Source organism: Podarcis muralis, chromosome 3 (genome assembly GCF_964188315.1).
Source record: "Podarcis muralis chromosome 3, rPodMur119.hap1.1, whole genome shotgun sequence".
In the NCBI taxonomy this organism is placed as follows: Eukaryota; Metazoa; Chordata; class Lepidosauria; order Squamata; family Lacertidae; genus Podarcis; species Podarcis muralis.
The window spans coordinates 120,724,847-120,749,003 of record NC_135657.1 but is presented as its reverse complement, the minus strand read 5'-3'; the positions used below and the strand labels follow the sequence as shown (position 1 = coordinate 120,749,003).

At 45.4% G+C, this 24,157-nt stretch overlaps 1 protein-coding gene across 4 annotated transcripts in view; it reads left to right on the top strand.

The window, feature by feature from the left end:
* CLIC5 (chloride intracellular channel 5) overlaps positions 1-24,157 on the top strand; it is a 64,565-nt gene that overhangs the window by 22,567 nt on the left and 17,841 nt on the right. For 2 of the 4 annotated variants that reach the window (XM_028721861.2, XM_028721856.2), the window contains exons 2-4: positions 19,730-19,839; positions 21,165-21,290; positions 23,411-23,517. In XM_028721861.2, the coding sequence (XP_028577694.1) occupies positions 19,784-19,839; positions 21,165-21,290; positions 23,411-23,517 (289 nt within the window). In that variant the 5' untranslated portion in view covers positions 19,730-19,783. Of the gene's footprint in view, positions 1-3,376; positions 3,733-6,417; positions 6,531-19,729; positions 19,840-21,164; positions 21,291-23,410; positions 23,518-24,157 lie in introns of those variants that run through there. The other 2 variants (XM_077926614.1, XM_028721857.2) reach the window with 2 other exon arrangements.

Genomic DNA, 24,157 nt, shown 5'->3' with positions numbered 1-24,157 from the left:
TAATAACTAATTGGCCTTGCTCACCAGCCTTTTCTGATGCAGTAAGATGAGCATGCACTAATATTTGTTTCTTAGTAGATTATTCTGAATGCATTATCAAAAGAAAAAATGGTCACCAATAAGACAGATGTGACCGAAGTTTCATCCCTTTGACCCTTGTCCATCTTGGCTGCTTAATGAGTAACTCCTTGGGTTATTTGCTGCAATTTTTAATATCTTAACATATTTTACACTTGCTGCCCCTGTGTTTTACTTTGTTTTAGGGGTTAACTGTATTTTGCTATTGCTTTTAGAAATTGCTGTATTACATTTTTAATTATTACATTATTTGGCTTTATTATTATATTCTATGCTGCTCTTCAGTAGAAGAGTTGGATACAGTCAAGCCTTGGTTGTCGAACGTAAACAGTTCCAGAAGACCATTCAGCTTCCAAAATGTTCAACAACCAAGGCGAGGCTTCCAATTGGTTGCAAGAGCTTCCTGCACTCAAGCGGAAGCTGCGTTGGACGTTCAGCTTCTGAAAAATGTTCAAAAACCAGAGCATTTACTTCGGGGTTTTCGGCGTTTGGGAGCCGAAATGTTTGAAAACGGAGCTGTTCAGGAACTGAGGTTTGACTGTATAAATAAACTGTTGCTCTTAAGTTTCACTGACATTTAAGTGATTCATGGATGTAATATGACAACACTTGGGCTATCTTCATAGATTGGTCAGGGCTGTCTATGAAGTGTTGTGTACATCACAAGGGAGTAGGGATAGCAAAAACGGGACAAAATAGCTAAGATTTGGATGTTAGTTCCAATTAAGAGTTGTCACCAGACGTCATTCAAAGCAATTTTGCCCTATTCTTCAGCTAGAAGTACTCCCAGAGTGGCTTACAGATTTATGAAAACAACACACCTGAAAGCACCTGAAGCAAAAATGTTAACCTAAATTAGGAAGTTCCTACTCAGACTATTTGAGTTTTTTGATGTAAGCCAAAAGAGTTTCAACAAGGTTAGGAATATTTCTTAGTAGGGGTCTGCATAGCTCTAGTTAAAATGGGTTTCAGTTTGACAAGGGAAGAGGGCAGGCTTCACGGGGGGGGGGGGGTGTGTGCCTCAGGTGCCTCCACATTGGCAAAATTATTCTTCTACACTGAACCTTTATTAGGCAATACAAATATAAGTTATCATAAAACATCCATATATAAATGTTTAGAATATATACAAATAAACAGCCATGTAAAAATATGTAATGAGGATTTTCATTGGACTTTCTTCCCACTAAATAGTGCCATTCACCACTCTAAGAGATACTATTGATAAAAACTCTTCCTGGCAAAATTCAGGAAAACGTCCATTCAAGCCCTCCTCCAATGCACAAAACTGAACAGACAAATGATGTTAAATTATTTGGAAGTAAACAAAATATATGTGTAAACATAGTTATGACTGAGCTGTTAATATGTGGTGTTAAGTATAACTTGAAAGTAAGTTTTTAATACTTTGTATTCATTTATACAATTATTTGGGTGCTGCTTTTGGGTGCATAGCCTTCCCATGGCAACTCACAATATTGTAAAAGCACCGTGAATACAATAATATCAAATAACCAAAACTAACAAAAGCAGCAACATTGACAGGGCCAGTTAAAACAATTAACAGAGCCTGTTAGACCAACTAAGCAGAGCTATAGGCTGTAACATAGCGCTGTAGGAAAAGCTGCACTCAAGAAAAGGTGGTGGTTTTTTTAAAGGTGGGGTTGGAGGCCAGACCCCCCTCTGGGAAGAAAGCCTGGCATGCGCAAGCTCTGTTGAAACAGGTGGGACTTTCTTCTAAGTTAATTGTGGCACGAATGGCATTCTTCTGAATATGTTATCTTACAGAGAGGCACTTGATAGCTGTTTCTATTAAGGCTCCATGGAGGGAGGATCCTGGCGTTTCATTATGGCATTTAGATAACTCCTGGCAATCGAACAACAACACCTTCCAAATGAGCATTACTGTTAAATTAAAAGTCTTTCCAAAAGAAACTGATGCCCCGCAGGAGCATTTTGTCCCCCACGCTTTGATTATTGGCATTTTGCTGATCTTGTTAGAAGCAATGGCAGTGAAACAGTTCAGATTTATTCAGCCGCAATTCAGATGAGCTCTGCGTTGACATACACAGAGCAGGTGACAGAGAAGGTCGGGGGGCTGGAAGAGCACTGTGTGTTGATCAGAACAGGCTCACTGACGGGACTTCTAGGCAGAAGAGTTCTCATTCAGCATGTTTGTACTTTGCACTTGTCTCCTTGTCTCTGGCCCTGGTCCCTCTTCCACTTCTTGCTGCCTGTCCACACGGCTTTCCAGGTGTTGAGGAAGAGGCCTAAGGGGCCTGGAAGCTTCCCTGTGACTTCAAACCTGAGGGAGGAGGCAGAGCGTGGTGTCGTCATTTACCTTCATTGAATTATAACCCTTTGAAGGAAGACTGTGTGAGATGGGGATCATAGATCCACAGAACTGCAGCATTGGAAGGGAACATGAGGCTCATCTAGCCTAAACCCCCACAATGCAGGAATTTTTCAGCCCACGTAGGGCTCAAACAGACAACCCAGAGATTAAGAGTCTCAATCTATATTTTTCATATGTATACACCCAGAGGACTGCAGATCATCCATCCCTGCTTTAAATGAATGGGAATAGCCAATTGATACATTCCAGTTGTTTTTCTGTAAAAATGCAGAACACAGGATGAAGTAAGAACAGTATAGGGGGAAAAACATTATAGTTGAAATGTAATACCTAAAAAAGATGGATTATGCTCTTATTGCTCGAGAAATCTAAGAAATCAATATATCAGTGCAGTTTTGAAAGCTTCGATCTCAAAATGTAAGACAAAAAACTGCAGGAAGATTCCTTGCCCACCTTCCCACTCCCCACTTCATACACACATTCGATGTTCCCCAAGTGGTCTCCTCTTCCCTGCTGCATTGCATTTTATGCACCTGTCACGTTACTCTATGAGTTTGCAGAGACCTTCTCTATAGCCAGCCTCTGAATAGGAGAATGAATGAAAGGCAGAGAATGACATGTTTTGTTTTTAGCTCTGTGAGCCAGCAAAATGAGCAGCGTTGGCAGGAACCTTGGAGTGCACGTCTTTAGGTCCCCTCGAAATGTGGGTAATGAAAATAATATGCTTTGGAAGATAACATTGAGATTTAAGGAAACACTCTGGTATCATTTTGTAAAAACTGTGGCAGAGGGAAACACATGGGGGATGGATTTCCATATAATGCTGAGAAGAAACTATTTGTCCTGAGGTACCAATAGCTCTCTGCTCTCCTGTGAGCTAACTCCACCCTCTTCTCTGGCACGGGGCTATTTTGGGCTGGCTGTGTGAGCCAGAGCTCTGACAGATGAGCACTCTGAAACACAACGCAGCACAGTTAGCACTTGTTGCTCCTGTGAACCATTAAACTGTAGCAGAGTCTTCTGATAAGTCCTTTCTCAGCTAGGAAATTTATTTTCTCAGGTAACAGAAGTTTCAGAAACAGCAAAGAGATGGTTTAGAGGAGGGGAAGAAAGCATTGCAAGCCTTCTCTTTCCCCCCTTATTATAAAAGGAAGCATAGCTGTTGTGGAGCTGGAACCTTTATTGCTTTGTGGTGTAAGCAGAACACCTCCTAGCTTGGGGGGGGGGGGTAAAAAATGACAGACTCATCTCCTGCAAATGGAGAAGGAAAGGACCCTGAAATCGAGCTCTTTGTAAAGGTAGGTGAGACATGGAAATGTTTTAACTCTCTTGTCAGCTGGGCTTCCACTGAATGCACTGAACTCTCCGGCTGCTGCCTGGCAGGGCTGACTTTGACAGCTCGGTGTTCCCTTGGAGGTGTTTCAGTTTTGTGCTTCTGTTCTCTTGCTTGTTCTTTTGTGTGCTGTTGTTTACCTTCCTTCCTGCTTATTGCACTAGTCTTTGTTGTCTACGGTGCCACGATCTCCTCACTCGCGTGGGCCAGGCATGCCACAAAGAGCCACAAAGAGCCTTGCTTCTGTCTTTTGAATTCTGTATTAGTGTGAGAGAGAACGTGTTCCTCTGAGGAAACAGGAGGGAGGGTCTCATCCCAGAAACCCCTTTGTCACTGCACACATCTGCATGTGAAAAACTCTGTGAACCCTCTCCCCTTCAATATATATTTGCAGTGTTACCACTGTCCATGCAGAAGTAAAAATATAGGCAGATTTTGTTATTGTGTGGAACCAGTCCACGCTGCTCGAGTGTTTTGGTCATAGCTTGGTTCCACTTGTGTGAACTTCACTGAAAATGGTACTGACTGGGACAAAATGAAAGCTTTTGTGGCTTTTTATATGTGAAGTATTTTCACACATGTTAAGTCACTACATGTACCTCAGGCAGGTAGAAGAGCAGAAGTTCCTCAAGCCGCTCAGCTTGGAAGCAGCAGACACAAGACACCTGCAGGCAGATAGGGGCAGCAGGTTCCTCACCCTCCGTCTCCACGCTGAGTAGGGTTGCACTTGTCACACAGCTTGCAGTCACGGGGCCTGCAGAGAAATGCTCCTGGTCAAACCGTGTGCTCCCATGTGGTCTGGGCAAGTGGTGCTGCTGCCCCTTTTGCTGCTAGACAGGGCCCTGTGGAGAGCAAAGGGAGAGCAGGAAGGCAGCATCAGAAAGCAACCACCAGTGGCTGCAGCACATGGAGGACGCGATGGGTGGAGAGTGCTGCCACTTGTGTGCTCTTTCCGTTTCCCTGCCTCAGCCTTCCTCCCTTGGATCCTTCCATGAAGAAGGCGGAGTGTGTCTTGGGACTGCTCTGTTCTGTGGGCCCAAAGCAAATGTCTCCAGTCGTTGCCATGGCAGGAGGGGAGATGCTGTTATTTACCCGCAGGTGAGAGCACCTGCTTAGCCTTGTGTCTGCTGCCTGGGAGACCCCACTCCCAGCTGTTGGGGGCAGGGCACAGTTTTCACATATGGCAAAGGAAGGGTGACACATCTGCAGCAGTTCTGCTTTGTAGCGTAGCTCCCCCTCTTCCCTTGCATACCTGTGTGGGGTGATTTTTCTTTGACCCCCCACTTATAGGAACGGGGGGGGGGGTTCGTGTGTTAGATACAAGGTATCCATAACCATTCTGGAAAGAGAAATGTTATCAATATGCTCTTATAGGTACAGTGGTGCCTCGGGTTATAGACGCTTCAGGTTACATACGCTTCAGGTTACAGACTCCGCTAACCCAGAAATAGTACTTCGGGTTAAGAACTTTGCTTCAGGATGAGAACAGAAATCGTGCAGTGGCAGCAGGAGGCCCCATTAGCGAAAGTGGCACCTCAGGTTAAGAACAGTTTCAGGTTAAGAACGGACCTCCAGAAGGAATTAAGTTCTTAGCCGAGGTACCACTGTATGTCAGGAGACCAGGCTGCTTCTGTCCAGGGTCCTTCTGGTTGCCCCCACCCAAGTCCCCCTTGCGTGGTCAGTGTGCAAGTGAGAGGCCAGAGAGAGATGGGCTCATGCCATGCACTCTGTCCTGCTGTTGATGTGCTTTGGTTGGTTTTAGAGTTTGTCTGAATCCTGACAGCGTGGGCAGGGGAGGAGGCAGTGGGTAGCACTATTGAGTTTTTTACCTTTACCACATCCAAAATCAGTGTAATGTCATGCCAAGAATTGGGGCAGGACCAAGGTCTGGTGAAATACAGGAATTGGCTCACGTTGACCCTCATCCTGGCATGTTCTGGCCGCTCTGGCTTGGCCTGGTGGTCCATAGTGTCACCTGGCACCAGGGCATTTCTGCTGGTGGGGGCATCTCTAGAGGGGGATTTTATAGCAGGGCTGCCACCCAGCTAGCACTGAGACTTTGGACCCCCTTCCTGGGGAAATATGGCTGGTCCCCCTCCTTTCCCTACTATTCTTCAAGAGCCACTTAAGATCACTTGGGTCTTTTGAGAATTAAATGTATTGGGGATCCAGCAACTGTAAATTTGACACTGTAGTTTTTAAGAATTGATGCATTTTTAATTTTGTTGTTATTGTGAAACATTTTGTAATGGTGTTTTAAATACATTGTACACTATCCTGAGCTCCTGTTTGGGAGGAAGGATGGCATAGAATGAAAATAAATCTGGGGTATAGGATTGCACCCACAGTTTCCTGTCTCTGCAGTGTGAGTGCAAATCTGTAACTGATATAAAATTAGGGCTGAGGCAGAAGTTCTTCTGTCTCCAACTGGTGGTGTTATGGGAGGATCAAAACCATGCACGCTCCATGGCCTATTTTTTCCACAGTGGCATGTTTTGTGGGCCTGGGGGTGCTGCTGTTCCTGGAGCCCGATGAGCCTGGGAAAACACCAGTGCTTTTTTCTGATTGTACTCAGGGGTAAGCAGTATTGGCACCTTCTTTTTCTAGATGAAAAGCAGTGGAAAACACCATTTTGTTTTCTTCCCAGCAGCCTCCAGAGTGAAGGGAGAATGCTTCCTGTCCTCATTCTGTAGTCTGCTGGAAAGAAAAAATGAGGGTTGCCTCCTGCTACTGAGATGCTGAGGAGAGCAGTCACTGCTGGTGGTAAGTTTGGAGCATCTCCCATGATGGCAGCAGGGGGAAAGCATGGCTCAGTTTGGGGAGGCATTTCAGCTCATCAGCCCTATTTAAGGTAGGCTCTTTTTAATTGCCCCATCCATCAGCGTGTGAGAGAGGAGAGGGGGTGGGGGGAGAGGTTAATGGTGAGTACCAGCAACGTTTTTTCTAGAAAAGAAGCACTGCAAAAAGATGTTATGATTCATAGTGCAAGTGATGCTGAAAGGTGCTTTAAACATCATTCGTGGAAATTCTCATATACACTTATCTAGATATTTTGTATGAATGGAGAATGTTTTGGCAGAAACAATAGTAAAATAATCCACCTAGTTTGGGAGACAGATCTGTACAATTGTATATTAAGGCCATTATGACAAAGTCCCCCATTGTATTATTGCAGAAAAGCTGCTAAAATGTGGGCTGGACAAGGTAACTGTTAGGTGGATTTGTACTGGTAGCTGGTTAACTGACCAAACCCAAAGAGTACAATGGTACCTTGGTTGTTGAACTTACTCTATTCCGGGAGTTCGTTCGACTCCCGGAACTGTTTGAAAACCAAGGCACAGCTTCCGATTGGTTGCAGGAGCTTCTTGGACTCAATCGGAAGCCATGGAAGCTGCATCGGACATTCAACTTCCCAAAAACATTCACAAACCGGAACACTTACTTCCAGGTTTGCAGTGTTCGGAAGCCGATTTGTCCGGGAGCCAAGCCATTTGAGAACCAAGGTACCGCTGTACCCATGAATGGTTCCTTATCATCCTAGAAAAAGTGACCTGTGGAGTGCCGCCAGGTTCTGTTATGGGGCCATTGTTGTTCAACGTCTTTAGGAATGACGCGGATGAAAGAATTGTGGGGATGCTCATCCAATTTGCAGATGACACCAAACTGAGAAGGGTTGCTAATGCTGCAGAAGACAGAATCAGAATGCAGAATGATCTTAACAGATTGGAGAAATGGGTCCAAGCTAACAAAATGAATTTCAATAGGGACAAATGTAAAGTTCTGCACTGAGGCAGGAAGAACCAGATGCATAAATATAAAATGGGGTAGACTTGGCTTACTAGCAGTACATGTGAAAAGGATCTAGGGATCTTGGTGGACCACAGGCTTAACATGAGTCAACAGTATGATACAGCAGCAAAAAGAAAGAAAGAAAGAAAGAAAGAAAGAAAGAAAGAAAGAAAGAAAGAAAGAAAGCAAGCTAATGCTATTCTAGGCTGCATCAACAGAAGTCTATTGTCTTGATGAAGGTAAGTAATAGTCCCGCTCTATTCTGCCTTGGTCAGATCACACCTGAAATACTGGGTCCTGTTCTGGGTCGCACCATTTAAGAAGGATATTGGCAAGCTGGAACGTATATAGCGGAGAGCGACCAAGATGATCAAGGGCCTGATGAGTAATGGTTGAGGGAATTGCATAGGTTTAGTCTGGATAAGCAGAGACTGAGAGGTGGCATGAGAACAGTCTTCAAGTATCTCTAGGGCTGTCACAAGGAAGATAGAGCAAGCTTGCTTTCTCCTGCTCTAGAAGGTAGGACTCAAACCAATGGCTTCAAGTTACAAGACAGGAAATGCTGACTAAACACCAGGAATAACTTTCTGATGGTAAGAGTCATTTGACAGAGGAGCAGACTCCCTCAGAAAGTGGTGGGCTCTCCTTCCTTGGAGGTTTTTAAACAGGTTGGGTGGCCACCTGCCATGGATGCTTTATGGAGATTCCTGCATTGCTGGGGGTTCTCACTATGAAGCGAAAGACTTGTAAACATGGCATGGGAAAACTCAGGGCCATCCGATGAAGCAGAATGTTGTGAGATTCAGGACAGATTCAGGAGAGAGGGAGACTTGGAAATGTATGAAGAAGCTATGAATTGCAAGCAAATTGGTAAAGAGGCATCTTTAAAATTTGAAGTTGGGAGAAATTGGCCATGTATTTTAAAGAGCAGCTTCTTACTGCTACGTTCGAGAAAGATAATGGTCCCTTCATATGGGATGCATTTAGCCTTTCCTATGAGGCATTGACATTTTACTATGGTGTGAAAACAGAATTGCTCCTATAGTAATGTTAGAAACTGTTGGGTTATGGGCAGCTGGTGCTAAAGCAAAAGTCAGTAACAATGTTCCTAACATTTGGCTTTTAAATGGCATATAAAAGGCCTGCACAATTTGTGGCCCACGAATTCTAAAAGCATTCTGACAGATATTTATAGGAGCCCAGCAAGAATTGCTCTTGCTGCTCCCCTGGTACTGCAGAAACATGGGCTTGTGTAAGGGATGCTTTCAAGCCATCTGCAGGTCACAGGACACGGGTATCAAGCTTTCTTTCGATTGATGTGCCACACATTTTTCAGACATGCCCCCATCCTGAAGTTGTATACACCAGAGTTCACAAGCCTCTTTTACTTGACAAGCCCCTCTCCCAATGGAGGAACAAACTCCCAGTGGCTGCATTTCGTTGTGACTGTTTCACCTCCTCTTTCAGAAGCCTCTGCAGGCTGGTTGTTGGGAATCCCAAGTGGGGAGAGTGTTGCTGCACTCGTGGGCGTCTGGCTGGCCACCGTGTGCTGGACTTCATGAGGCCTTGGCCTGGTCCAGCAGCGCTCTTCTTGTGCTCTTACGTTAAGTGTGTGGCTACTTCTGAAGTGTACGCTTAGAGACAAGGCACTTCAGTGCCCCCCCAGATGTCGCCCCTAACAATTGCCCTCGCTGCCTGGGGCTGATGGAAGGGAAGAAGGGTGGGGGAGGCTGGTCTAGTGGTTAGAGTCCAGGACCAAGGGAGACTCAGGTTCAAATCTTCACGATGCTCATTAGCCTTGGACCTGCCACTTTGCCAGCCTGTGTCCTCTGGCTCTGCCCCCCCCCCCCCCCCGGTTTGGAGATGCCTAAAGAGGATATTATTTCCGTTGCTGTTAAAACACTTCCTACCAACTCTAATTTTTTGCTAATTATAATAAAAGCAATAAAATATAGAGGGAATGAATAGGTGTGTAATATCCAGTTGTTTTGAATGAAAAGAGCACATCTTCCCCTCATTTCCAACAAATATTGCTGATTTGAATATATGTGGTTTGCCAGTTTTAGTAGAGTCATGCATCAAACAATACAAAATAATGTGGAAATTCTCTTTTAAAGTAATGCATAGATAGATATTTGGCCCATTACAAAAAAAAAATGTTTCCATTGAGAAATAGAATCTGAAATTTCTTGCAGTTTCACTATCTTGAGCTAAATTGGTTAGCTGATCATTCAACATCCCATCCCATCCTTGTCTAATGATTTTTCCCTCCCCAACAAAGTCATTTCCCAACATTTCTATCTCTTAAATCTATCTCTTTAACCTACCAGTTAAGTCATTATTATTACTTTTACTTAAGTTTATTATGTCAATGGGCTTGTAATTTTAGTTAACCAAGGTTGTAGTTTTACTTTTGGCCTGAGAACTGAACATTTAAAAGTCATCTCAATGAGTCCTTTGGTCCTTCTAACCCAGTAATGGTTACAGGCTGTGGCTATTTAAGATCTCAGGCGCTGGTTTTTCGTAACTTTGCTTCCTGTTATCTTTTAAGTGAAGAAGCAAGTGACTGAACCAGAGACCTTCTGCACACAGAGTACATGATCTGCCCACTTGAAACCCCGTCCTTGTTCTTGCTGTCCCCTAACTCTCCTTGTATCTCTATCTGCCCTAAATCTTATTTGCCTGTTTTGCCGCTAGCCTTCCTCTCTTGCCTAAATATACAGGCCTCCAGTGCAATATTTATAGACCACTTTGGTCATTCTTTTTGGTGTATAATTCAACCAAATTAATAAATAAAGTCTTGCTGGCCAGAGCAGACGGAAGGGAAGGGTTTACAAGGGGACTAGAGAAAGAATGATGGCGGAGGCTCAGCAGCCTCAGGGTGCTGACCTGTGAAGCAGCATCACTGGACGGGGAACTGGCTTCCCTAGCAGGAGACATTCAGAAGACTTTAATCCAGGCAATCTATTGGTTGTTTTCTTGTAGTGAGAATTACACAGTCAAACCTCGGCTCCTGAACATCTCCGTTATCGTACGTTTTGGCTCCTGAACGCCGAAAACCCAGAAGTAACTGCTCCAGTTTTTGAATGGTTTTCGGAAGCTGAATGGCTTCCGGGGAGTTTTTTCTTTTTTCTCCATTGACTTTGCCGACCGCCCTTTGATCCTCAGTTGTCAAATGTTTTGGAAGTTGAACAGTCTTCCGGAATGGATTATGTTCAGCTACCGAGGTTTGACTGTAGTAGTGCAAAGGGACAGGTATTTGGCTTTGGATGCAAAGGTTTCAAGACATGGAGAGGTTCCATCCTACTATTGCAATTGCTGCAATAGTTCACAATAGTTTCCAGCAATTTTACTTTTTCTGTGCACACTTGTGCTTGCATGGTGTCTGTGTCCCTGCTATCTGCATGCTTCTAAACTGTAGTGCCGGTTTTTGTGTCATGATGCTGTAATGGAAGTGAAGCTCCTGGAACTGTATGAGGCTAAGGAGAAGGCAGAGGTCATTCCACAACAGTAAATGTCACAGGGATCATTTGACATTGCATCCCAAAAATATACTGGAGGGATTTTGCAGAAGGTCAGCAGAAAGAGCTCTTTCTCGTGATAGGAAGTTCACAGTCACTGTCAGTTTTGTTGACAATTACATGGTCATTTGGTGAGTGGACTACTCTGAAGTAAATGGCAAATGTTTCCTTTGGCTTCAAGTGAGGGAGGATGAAACTCCGGTTCAGCAAATATGCCAGGGGAGAACGTTGCTTCTTAACATGCACTTTTCACTAAAAAAACATAAATAACTGATAGAAAACATTGCTGTTTTATTGCTATAGTGTAGTATGTTTGGCAGACCTGATTTTGCAGACGCTGTCGTAATCTGCAAGGGATTCCCACACGACAGGGCTCATGTTGCCAGCCTTCATGCCACGTTTGCAGACGTTTTTGCAATACAGGGTGTGCAGGACTAGCAGGATGCAGGATGCTCACAAGTGTGCCCTGGGGGAAGGGGGACTGGAGTCTGACTTGGGAGAGGGGGCCAGGGAATTGTGGGTACCTGTACTAGCCAGGAGGCAAGAGAGAGGCAGGGGAAGCTTCAGAGTTGGAGGATGGAGCCCAGGATGGGTCAGAAGAAGAGGAGGAAGAAGAGGCAAGTCAGGCAAGGGAAGGGCTGGGTGCTGTCTCCCAGAACCAGGAGGGGATTGAAGGGGGAAGAGCAGAGGGAACTTCCATGCAGGGGTAGTCTCTGGCTATGTGCACACAGCCTGTCTGCGGCAGATACATAAACTGGTGGAGGGGAAGTGGCCCCCTGTTGCTGCAACTGCTCCATAGAGCGCAGACCCGGGAATAGCTGCCTAGATGCTCGTTGTGTGTGTGTGTGTGTGTGTGTGTGTGTGTGTGTGTGTGTGTTGGGGAGGGGTGTTTGGAGCCATAGGAATGACTGGAAGTGTCCCCTTTTGGCTATCTGCTGTGTGCATTCCTTTGGCTGGGCAGTGGCTGTGGCTCAGAGTTGGCCTGCCAAGAGGCCTGGTGCCTGAAGCCAGCTCCCCATTCAAAGGACATGACCAAAGCAGCACTGGCCTCGCTGAGACAAGAATGTGAACATGCTGGGGATGTGGGCTTGGGACAAGAGATGGATCTTCAAGATGAGATTTGGAAGCTGCAGTATCCAGGCAGGATTGATCAGCACCTCTTCTTTCAAGAATTAAGCAAGGATACACTGTGGCAGTGACTTCTCTAGCGGTATTTCAGAAATAAGTGTAATTGCCAACAGCAAAACCTTCATTTTTGAATCCATTGTTGTAAACCGTATTTCTTCTGGAGTTACAACTTTCAACACTGCTCTGCACTGTATTGATATATACTGTGCAATTAACAAAGTTCCCATTACTGTGATGACAGCTGGTAATGAATGATATATCTTGCAAGGACTCCATGGGAATCCAGTGCATTTATTTATTGTTTATGGGGAAGTACCATAGTTCATTTCATACAAAAGGTCCCAGATTTGATCCCTGACACCTCCATGGTTTTCCCAGTAGTGATGTATGGAAGTGAGAGCTGGACCATAAAGAAGGCTGATCGTTGAAGAATTGATGCTTTTGAATTATGGTGCTGGAGGAGACTCTTGAGAGTCCCATGGACTGCAACAAGATCAAACGCATCCATTCTTAAGGAAATCAGACCTGAGTGCTCACTGGAAGGACAGATCGTGAAGTTGAGGCTCCAAGACTTTGGCCACCTCATGAGAAGAGAAGACTCCCTGGAGAAGACCCTGATGTTGGGAAAGATGGAGGGCACAAGGAGAAGGGGACGACAGAGGATGAGATGGTTGGATAGTGTTCTCGAAGCTACAAACATGAGCCTGACCAAACTGCGGGAGGCGGTGGAAGACAGGAGTGCCTGGCGTGCTCTGGTCCATGGGGTCACGAAGAGTCGGACACGACTAAACGACTAAACAACAACAACCTCCAGGAAGAGCAGGGAGTGTCCCTGTGATGAAACTCCGGAAAACTGATCAGCCAAAGGCCTAGTTAAAGAGGACCATTAAAACCAGCCCTTTGAATTGGGCCGGAAACTACAGTGGTACCTCGGGTTAAGAACTTAGTTCGTTCTGGAGGTCCATTCTTAACCTGAAACTGTTCTTAACCTGAGGCACCACTTTCACTAATGGGGCCCCCCGCTGCCGCCACACTGCCAGAGCACAATTTCTGTTCTCATCCTGAAGCAAAGTTCTTAACCTGAGGTACTATTTCTGGGTTAGAGGAGTCTGTAACCCGAGGTACCACTGTAATGGGCAGCCAGTGCAGTCAGGCCAGGATCGGTGCAAAATGCTCAAACAATCTTGCCCCAGTGAGCATTCAGAACAACAGTTGAGTTTACTGCATTTTCCCATGTATGAGATGACCCCTATTTTTGTAAACCCAAAATTAAGAAATTAATATTTTTAAACATCCACAGAACAACTTTTATATTTTACTAAATATTCAAAGCACTGGCACAGGCGTAGCGGCCCCTGCAGGCGCCTGAGGCGGGTTGTGTGTGTGCACAAGTGGGCAGCAGCAGAGCAGGCCTCACAAACACCTGAGATCGCCCAAAGTTCTGGAAGGACAGTGGCTCCATGCCCTGCAGCCCACGTGCCACTTGGTGCGCGCGCACACACACACACACACACACACACACCCTGCCTTCTTATGCTAATGAGCACCAGTATATTTAGTGGTAAGTGTGATGATTGGAGCATTCACCATCCGTATATAAGACAACCCCCATTTTTGACTATTTTTTTTTAGCAAAAACCCATTGTCTTGTACACATACAAATATGCCACTTTATCAGAAGCTGAAAGTGGCCAAGGAGATGATGGACTATTAGATGACAAGTGGAAGCTACAGGAGAAGAGAGCAATGGCGTGTGCTTCTTGAGGGTCCATCTGCCCTTACCTGTGCATTGTAAGCAGGGCTGCATTCCTCCCTAGAGGCTGACCTTGGACAGAAATGCTGCTATTGTTTGCCCCTGTTTTTCTAGTTCCCTGTTCCTTTTGTGATGGACAACAGGCATGTGGTGCGAATGTTTTCCTTTTTGCTGCTGAAAGGGCAGATTACTTCACACAGATGTGGACGCATATCAAAAGAATAAATATTCCCCCCTCTGTCTGTTGTAATGAGCCATTGTTAGAGATTATTATGCAAACTGGGTTCATTTGGTGTTTTAGTCATAGGGCTGATCATTTGACACCTGAATAGAAAAGAGTTGCACTGTAGAAAATTCTCACAGGTTGTGGGAACCCCAGGAAAGCGAGTTTCAGTATTTTTATTAATCTCTACTTTCTTTTCAGAACATCATCTCCTGATCATTGCATGGTCAACATCTTTTACCTCTCACTGTATTCTCTATTCTACTAAGCTTTGGCTTCAAGCAAACACTAGCTGAGTAAAAGAAATTAGTTTTCCACCAACTTCTGTCCCAACACAAAATGTCATTTCTGGAAGAGGGAGGAGGAGAATCACAGAATCATAGAATTGGAAGGGACCCCCAGGGTCATCTACTCCAACCCCCTGCAATGCAGGAATCTCAGCTAAAGCATCCATGACAGATGGCCATCCAACCTCTGCTTTAAAACCTCCAAGGGAGTCCACAACCTCTCAAGGGAGACCGTTCCACTGTCTAAAAGCTCTTACTGCCAGAAAGTTCTTAATGATGTTTAATTGGAATCTCCTTCCTTGTAACTTGAAGCCCTTGGTTCAAGTCCTACACTCCAGAGCAGGAGAAAACAAGCTTGCTCCATCTTACACGTGACAGCCCTTAAGATATTTTAAGATGGTTATCATACATCGTCTCAGTCGCCTCCTTTCCAGGCTAAACATACCCAGCTCCTTCAACCTTTCCTCATAAGTCTTGGTTTCCAGACCTGTGACTATCTTGGTTGCCGCCCTCTGTGCATGTTCCAGCTTGTCAACATCATTCTTAAACTGTTGTGCCCAGAACTGGACACAGGACTCCAGGTTTGGTCTGACCAAGGCAGAATAGAGTGGTATTATTACTTCCTTTGATCTGGACACTAGACTTCTGTAGATGCACCCTAGAATAGCATTAGCTTTTCTTTTTGCTGCTGTATCATACTGTTGACTCATGTTAAGCCTGTGGTCCACCAAGACCCTTAGATCCCTTTCACATGTACTACTAGTAAGCCAACTAATAGCTCTGTAAGCCAGCTGTCCCCTGTCTTATATTTATGTAGCTGGTTCTTCCTGCTGAAGTTCAGAACCTGACCTTTGTGCCTATTGAAATGCATTTTGTTACTTTGGGCCTAGTTCTCCAACCTGTTAGGGTTGAATCGTGATTCTGTCTTCTGTGGCATTAACTACCCCTCCCAGTTTGGGATCATCTGCAAATTTGATGAGCATTCCCTCAATTCCTTTGTCCAAGTCTTTTATAAAGATGTTGAGCAACAATGGGCCCAGGACTACGGTCCCTGCAGCACCCCACATGTCACTTTCCCCCATGATGACTAGGAACCATTAATGAGTCCTCTTTGGGTTTGGTCAGTCAATCAGCTACAAATCCACCTAAAAGTTACCTCATTCAACCCACATTTTATCAGCTTCCTTGCAAGAATATAATGCAAATTTTTGTCAAAAGCCTTACTGAAATCACTATGTTCACAGCATTCCCCTGATCAATGAAGCTGGTGACTCTATCAAAAAAAGAAATGAGATTTGTCTAGCACAGGGGTAGTCAACCCTTTTTATACCTACCGCCCACTAATGCATCTTTCTTGATGGTAGAATTTCCTTACCGCCCCCCAGTGCTCGATGGAAGGAGGATTGAGCTTGTACCGCAGAACCCCCTGCCGCCCACCCAGAATCCTGAAACGCCCACTGTGGGCAGTAGGGACCAGGTTGACAACCCCTGGTCTGGCATAACTTATTTTTGAGACACCCATGCTGAGTCTTGGTAATCACAGCATCCTTTTCTAAATGCTCACAGACCGACTATTGAATTATCTGTTCTAGGATCTACCCTGGTATCAATGTCAAGCTCACCGGTCCATAGGTACCTGGGTCTTCTCTCTCCCTCCCCCCCCTTTGAAGATGGAGACAACACTTGCCTGCCTCCAGTCTGCAGAACCTCACTTGTTCTCCAAGAATTTTCAAAGATCATAGACAAAGTCTCTGACATTACATCCACAAGCTCCTTTAGTACCCTTGGATGCAGCTTATCAGGCCCTGGAGATTTGAATTTATTTAAAGTAGCGAGGTGTTGCCTTACTACCGCTTTTCGTATCTTGGGCTGCAGCTCCCCCCTTCCATCATTTATTCTGTTATCACCAGGTTGGGCATTGCTTTCCTTTTGGGTGTAACAAAATAAAAAAATTCCTTCCAGTAGCACCTTAGAGACCAACTAAGTTTGTTATTGGTATGAGCTTTCATGTGCATGCACACTTCTTTCATTTCTAAACCACAGAGTCTAGGACTTGCTGATCAGAAGGTCGGTGATTCGAATCCCCGCGACGGGGTGAGCTCCCATTGCTCAGTCCCAGCTCCTGCCAACCTAGCAGTTAGAAAGCACATCAAAGTGCAAGTAGATAAATAGGTACCGCTCTGGTGGGAAGGTAAATGGTGTTTCCGTGCGCTGCACTGGTTCGCCAGAAGCGGCTTAGTCATGCTGGCCACATGACCTGGAAGCTGTCTATGGACAAACAGCTCCCTCGGCCAGTAAAGCGAGATGAGCGCCACAACCCCAGAGTTGTCCATGGCTGGACTTAATGGTCAGGGATCCCTTTACCTAAGACACACTTAGGCTGTGTACACGCTACCAACTGGAATCCTGATTTTCCTGAAGGAGCCTCCACGAGCTCCTTCAGGCAGTCGCAAGGGTGATGGGGATGACAGCTGGAGTGCTTGTTTCTGCACCCTCACCCTCATGTGTAATAGTTCTGGATTCATAGAATGCCTGAGGGCTGTTGTGTGCAAAGGTTTGTCCATCCTCTAAGGGAGCATGATGTGGGGCCTGTGTGACATAGCCTCCTGCTGCACAGCCTCTCCTGCGAGGGATGGCCTCATGGTGGGGCTTCCATGTTGCTAGAAATAGGATAGCAAAAGACAACCCCTGCCTGGACACAGCACCCAAGTTATTTTGGCTCCTGAGGCAGAAAATCCCATGAGACTTCTCTGTGGGAGTAAAACTACAACCACAAGACTAAATTAAATAACTAACCATTTGCTGACCTTCATGGCACAGGCCTCAGGCAGCTGCCCCACTGGCTAGGACTGCGTCCAGAATTGTGCCAAACCCTGCTTTGTCATGGTGACAATGAGGGGAGACGGGGCAGTGGGTTTTCAGAACTGTTTCCACCCTTGCTCCATTGAGCTCAGTGAGTGAAATGTGCCTTTTGCCTGACCTGTGGTGGTGTGGTCAGGAGCTCAAGGGGAGTGTACATACATGCAGCCATCATTTTATTTGTGTGCTGCGTTCCCACAGTCAAAACCATGCTCAGGGTGGCTTATAACAAGGGGAAAAATGCATTTCAAAACACAACTAGCCATAAACAATAAATAAGACATCAAAAAGTACACAACCAAACTGAACAATTTCCACATAAATCATAATATACTAAAAAATAATATCAATAACAGCAACACCCCCCTCCTCAAACACACCCACCCCACCAGCAACACCCGAGCCCAAGATTATGTTGAGTGACCTCAGCCTTTGTAGCCGGAGTCAGTCAGGGCAGCCCCTGCCCAAGCCAGCAAGGCAGGGAGGAGATCTTCCAGGACTCACAGCCAAGGTGGGTGTAAGATCTGGGGCAAATCTCCTCCTCCTCCTCTGCTCCATCCACATCTCTGGCCACCAGTGCAGATGTGCTCCCGTGTATCTCCAGTGGTGGTGGCGGGTCTCTCAAGTGCCACCCACACAATAGGAATCCTATATTCCCCCAGCCAGTTCATCTTTATAGGCATGCACTCTTAGGCTTCAATCCTAAAGATATTACTTGGATGTAAATCCCATTGAAATCAGTGGGACATATTTCTCAGGAAATGTTTCGGACTGGAGTGCCAGAGTCTATGCTTGTTTCTCCCACGAGCAAAAGGTTCTTGCTCAGTATTTGCACTAGCTGCAGATTCACCCGGCTTCTAATACAGCAAGTAATGTAATGGAATTTCAATAAATAATTCAAGCTTATCTCCAGTTACATTTTCAGGGTTAACTTTCAGCACCTGACTGCCATTATTTTTTGCTAGCTGAATTTTGTGCTTAGAGGTATGGAAATTTGGCTGAGGGTCACCAACATTTATGAGGCTACAGGCATAACCAGATTACTGATCCCAGTCTATAGATTTTAAAGAGAAATTAGAATTCCAGATGTGGATAGCTTTCTATTTTACATAAACTTAGTTGAAATTATCTTGCAGTAAGTTTTAGCTCCTTGTTATATTGGTATTATTCATGTTTTATGCACCTGGCTTTTTGTGTTTCTACTTGGTGTTTTATTGCTGTTTTACTGTATTGTATTCACAATATGGCTGCAAGGGGCCTTGAGACCATTTAATAAACAAATAAACAAACAAATTATAGCATCTCATTTCCAGAAACTTCTCTTAGATTTGTAGCTGTACTTCAATGAAAAATACTGTGCTCTTCTTATCATCTGACGATGTTAATTTGCCACATCTCCCATAACAGTAGTTCAATTTCCAAGCAACTGGGTAGTATTCAACTAAATTAATGTGCAAGCAAAACGACTTCTGCTTGTGCAGTGAGACTTCCCTTCCTTCTTACTGTGCTCACTTGGTACCATTTCCAAATCTGCGGGGGGCGGGGAGAGAGGGGAAGTGTCCTCTTGCACAAATCAAAGTTGTTCCAATTGCACGAACTGCTACTTAACACTATGTTAAGTGTTTAACCTTGGTTTTGAATTGGAAGCATTTAATCAGAAAAAGTTGCTCAGATTTGTTGGTGGGTTGGTGGGGTGGCAGGAAGGCCAGATCCCTGTGAAGAAGAGACTTAGTGAAAGCTATGGAGAAGATTGTGTTGAGATGAGAAACCTTTGGGAGGGCCAGGAAAGCTGATTTTCTTAAGGAGACACAAATACATGTGTTTAAGAGTCCTGGGGGACTTCTATAGCTCGGCCTGCACAACATGCAGAGCCAAATTCACTTCACTGGCCTTGGTCTACATCTGGAGACTTGCCCAGGACTGCAGACTCAGCTGCCAAGCAACTGGCAAACTGCGTATGTGGCTGGTGGGCGACCTTCACCTGGCAGGGTCACAAGTTGTGCAGGTTCTGCTGTAGTTCCCAGCTGTGTAGGGAAGCCAAGGCAGGAAGCACAGGAGCCCCATACTCCCAAAACAATCTGTGTTTGCAGTGGGAGAGTGAAAAGATAAGTCTCTCACCCTTGTGTGTTGCCTTCCCAGTAAGAATGGCACCCGCCATGTAATTATTTAAAGAAAAAGAAGACTCAAAGCTGCCATGTCCAGTTTGGCCCTGAAAAACAAAGTACGAGAAGTCTGGGAACAAAGTGGAGCTGAGCTGGTAGGAGGTGGATGGAGATGGAATCAGCAGCTTGGAAGAACTTGACAAGGATTTTGGGTGGACTCAAACTGGCATTGTGATGCTTGCAGTGATAGGAAAAATACACCTCCAGATAATTTTCTTCTCTATTTCTTATTTCCTCTAGGCTGGTGTAGATGGTGAAAGCATTGGGAACTGCCCTTTTTCACAGCGTCTCTTCATGATACTTTGGCTCAAAGGGGTTGTGTTCAATGTCACCACAGTTGACCTGAAGAGGTAAAGGATCTTGATAAAAAATATTTGATGAGACACAATGGCGTTCGTGTTTTCTTGTGTTTATTTATAAGAATTATAATAAGCCTGCCTTTCACCAAAGAATTATGTAAACCTGCCTTTCACCAAATGGTTCTACACCTGGGTAAAATTGGATTTAAAGACAGTATGAACAGCCACAAAAACCATGAACCATAAAATAACCAGCATTTAAAGCCCGCTGAACCAGAACTGACTGGCAGACTATTGCTCTGCCAGCAAAAACACCACCTCAGATGAGAGGTCATTCCAGGGAAGTTTGTAATGGTTGATGTTTTCTTGCATTGTAATAGTGGCTGGGGCAACCCAGTCAGATGGGTGGCATATAAATAACAAATTTATTGCTATTGTTATTAAATGGGGCTCCACCAGCCCTCTCAGCTGGTGGAGGGAGCAGCAGCAGAGCTCTCTCAGCTGGTCTTAATGCATGGGCAGGTCTGTGAGGGAGGAGATGTTCTTCAGAGAGCTGTACTCTTAAGTCACTTAGGGCTTTGTATGTTAACATCAAAACCTTGAGTTGGGCTTGGAGCATATTTGCAAACAGTGCGCTTCTTTCAAGACCAGTGTCATCCAATTGGCCATACCAGTTAACATTCTGGCCACTGCAATAAGTTCCAGCTGCAGTTTTCAAACCGTCTTCAAGGGCAGTCCCACGTAGAACGTGTTACAGTAGTCTGATCTCGAGGTCACTAGAGCATGGGTTACTGTGACCACATTTATTTCTGACCACAAATGGCAGTAGCTGGTGAACCTGTTAGAGCTGGAAACCAGCACTCCTGGCCACTGAAGCCACCTGAGCTTCAAGTGTGGGAGGTGGCTCTATGCACCTGCTCCTTCAAGGGGAGTGCAACCCCACCTAGAGCAGGACCCCTTTCTTCTCTCACCTCAGATGGAACAGAGAAGCAGAGTTGAATGTCATCCACATACTGATGACACCTCACCTGAAAGCTCCTGGTGAATTCTCCCAACAACTTGATATTCCTTCTGATCACTTTATTTGCATTTTCTGTTGGGAACTTTAATATTTCTCATACAGACAGTGAATCCTACTTTGCTTATTATTCTGCACTCTTTAAGTACAGGCAACTCCCCATTTGCAGATGAGCAACCGCCGATGCAGGCACTGCGTTTGCCTTGGCGTACAACCCTTGCATAAATGGAGAGAGGCCTGTATATCCTATATGTAGCTTAAAAAGCAAAGGGCTAATTTTCTCAGTAGTACAAAACCAATGGGACTTCCATGGCATATATGATTAGTAATTTATTGAACTTTCTTTTTGTTTCCACAGAAAGCCAGCTGATTTACATAATTTAGCTCCTGGGAGCCACCCACCATTCCTGACGTTCAATGGGGAAGTCAAGACAGATATCAACAAAATTGAAGAATTTTTGGAGGAAACGCTTTCACCTCCAAAGTAAAAAATAAGAGTTTTTTTTAGAATTATGGTGTAGTTACCACATGAAATGGGTAAAAGTAAAGGGCAAATTGATATCTGCTTTGTGTTACAATGAGTCTGCTTGCCTCTTAGCTAGTCAACCTAGAAAAATACATATTTCTAAAACTTGCCTCTCCTCCTCCTCTGGTACTAATTTGAGCATGAGCTAAGGACTTTTAACCATAGGACCTGATTTCATGACCCCCCCCCTTGTATAGCCCACAATTTGTTCTTTCCTCTCTCCCCATTTCCCATCCCGCAAAGTATAACTTCTTAAATGCAGCACTTAAGTTGTTGTACTAAATCAGGCTTCCACAACCTCGGCCCTCCAGATGTTTTGAGACTACAATCCCAGCATCCCTGACCACTGGTCCTGCTAGCTAGGGATCATGGGAGTTGTAGGCCAAAAACATCTGGCGGGCTGAGGTTGAGGAAGCCTGTACTAAATCCTTGTACCTGTAAATATAATTTGTATGACTCTGGGTTGCAGGACTCCCTGCCCGCCCCGCTTTGTATGCAGTGTAACGAGAGGAGGGAATACTATGGGATGGCCTCACCTTCTGTAGCAGGTTTGCCCAACATGTGATCCACTAAACTGAACCCAGCTTGCCAGCATTGTGTTGAGGTCCGTCAGGTCCTTGACGCCTCTCTCCGGGGTTGTTGCTTCAAGGTAGGGCAGACCCAAACGTGCAGAGGTTCTGATGGGCTGGCTAAAACCTCCCATAAAGGGGGGTGGAGGACAATGGATGTGTGGGGAGGTTGCAAGGCAGGGGGAGAACGTTCTGCTTGGGGGGTGGTTACAATTTGACGAGGGGGCTGGGTGGCCTTCCTCCTCACCCATAAGGGAAAAAAATAAGTGTAGACAAGGCGCTGTTCTCTGCAGCTGGCTGCCAGTCACTTTTAAAATAGCCAGGGAGACAGCCATCTTCTTTTTGGTACAGCGTGTCTGGGAACCGTGCCATATACAGTAGTACCTCGGGTTAAGTACTTAATTCTTTCTGGAGGTCCCTTCTTAACCTGAAATTGTTCCTAACCTGAGGTACCACTTTAGCTAATGGGGCCTCCTGCTGCTGCCGCAGCACAATTTCTGTTCTCATCCTGAAGCAAAGTTCTTAACCCGAGGTACTATTTCTGGGTTAGCGGAGTCTGTAACCTGAAGCGTCTGTAACCCAAGGTACCACTGTAAATATAGCATCAGTCCCAGCACCAACCTTAACTACCTGCTACTGAGCAGAGCAGCTTGCTGTTGTTTAAAGTGAAAGAGGCGTGTGCCTGTGGGGAGGCAGCCTGGGGGGCTCATCAAATGGTAAGCAACCCCCTGCCCGACGGTGCTGTGGTCTTTGCCAGCTCACAGAAGGTCTCCTTGCCCATTGCTACAGGGTGGAAGTGGTGGTAGCCGAGGGGGTTGCGTCCAGCCCTGGCGCTGAGGCTAGTAAGCAGCTTTCTGCTTCAGGGTCACGGGTTGCCCAGGGCTGTTACGCGGCCGTGGTGTTTCATTATTGCTGGAGGAAGGCATTTTGATTGGACGGACCCCTTGAGGTCCCGACTCACAGAAAACAGAAACCTTTCCAAGAAGCACAATACACTTTTCAGCAGCCCGCACAGATTCATTGTTGCATTTCAGCTCCCTATAGACTCCTTTTCGCCAAGCGCCTCTTTATAAGTGCCATTATATCCTGGAATGGTTTTCTCCAAAGGCCTCCATTCACACAGTGAAGAGAAGCAGCTGTTGCTGCCAAACGCCTCTGCATCTTTTGAAAACATATGACTAGTTCTGATTTAAGGATGCTGTTTCTCGGTTCCTTTCACATTAAGCCCCGGTACAATTAACCTTGTCATAAAACCATCATTGTGTAACTTTTTAAAATTCTTGGCTCCCCACGGTGGCAGCAGTATTCAGTTAGGGTCCTGAGAGGCTGACATGCTGAGATAAGAGACAGTTTTAAAAGTAGTACTTGATCTGCAAGAATTTTGCTTTGTGTTACAAACAGCACTAGAAGTGAGCGACATATGCCTTTTTGTGGTATTTGTGTGCAGTTTCTTTGCTTTTACATTTCCGCGGAGGCCTCCTTTTTAAAACCACTCTTCTGTTTTTGCAGGTATCCCAAGCTAGCTGCCAAGCACCGTGAATCAAATGCTGCAGGCATAGATATCTTCTCCAAATTCTCTGCGTTTATCAAAAACACAAAGCAGCAGGACAATGCGAGTAAGTTTGTGGGTGGTGAGGATACTCTTCCAGTACATCCCCATCCTTTGTGGGAGCACTCTGCAGGGGAAAGGGTTAAAGGCTGTCTCACCGGGTCCCTAATCAGAAGTGTAGCTGACAGAGGCCGCTTAAAAACTTAAAACAACTCTGAGCTTAGACCACTTGAGTCAAGTCTGCAGATACGTTTGTTTGGGAGGAGGGTTGTATTGCTCTCTGCTGGCCATTATGAAATGTACAGATCAGGGATGGGGAGAGTGTGGCCCCCAGGTGCTGCTGGGCTATGACTTGCACCCTTTCCTAGTGCTACTCATGTCAGGAGTTGGAGGCCACAGGTTCCCCACCTTAGGCGTTAAAGGAAATAGCCTGAATATTCAGAAGAAGGTTGTGAACTGTAGAAGACATGCCTCACACACACCTCACAGGTACACAGGGAACTGCCTCAGAACACTGGCCCTCATTAATGCTTGTTGTTTTTTGAACTTAGAAAAGGCTTGTTACCTTAGATACCTCATTTTATTGCTCCTTGCGAGGAGGAGGATGCATCTGGCGGCAGCCCCACCCCTCCTCTGGCCACAGGAGTGGAGCTGGCCAGGGCAAGAGCCAGAGGAGGCCTGGCTTAATAGTCTGCAGTAGAGTGACT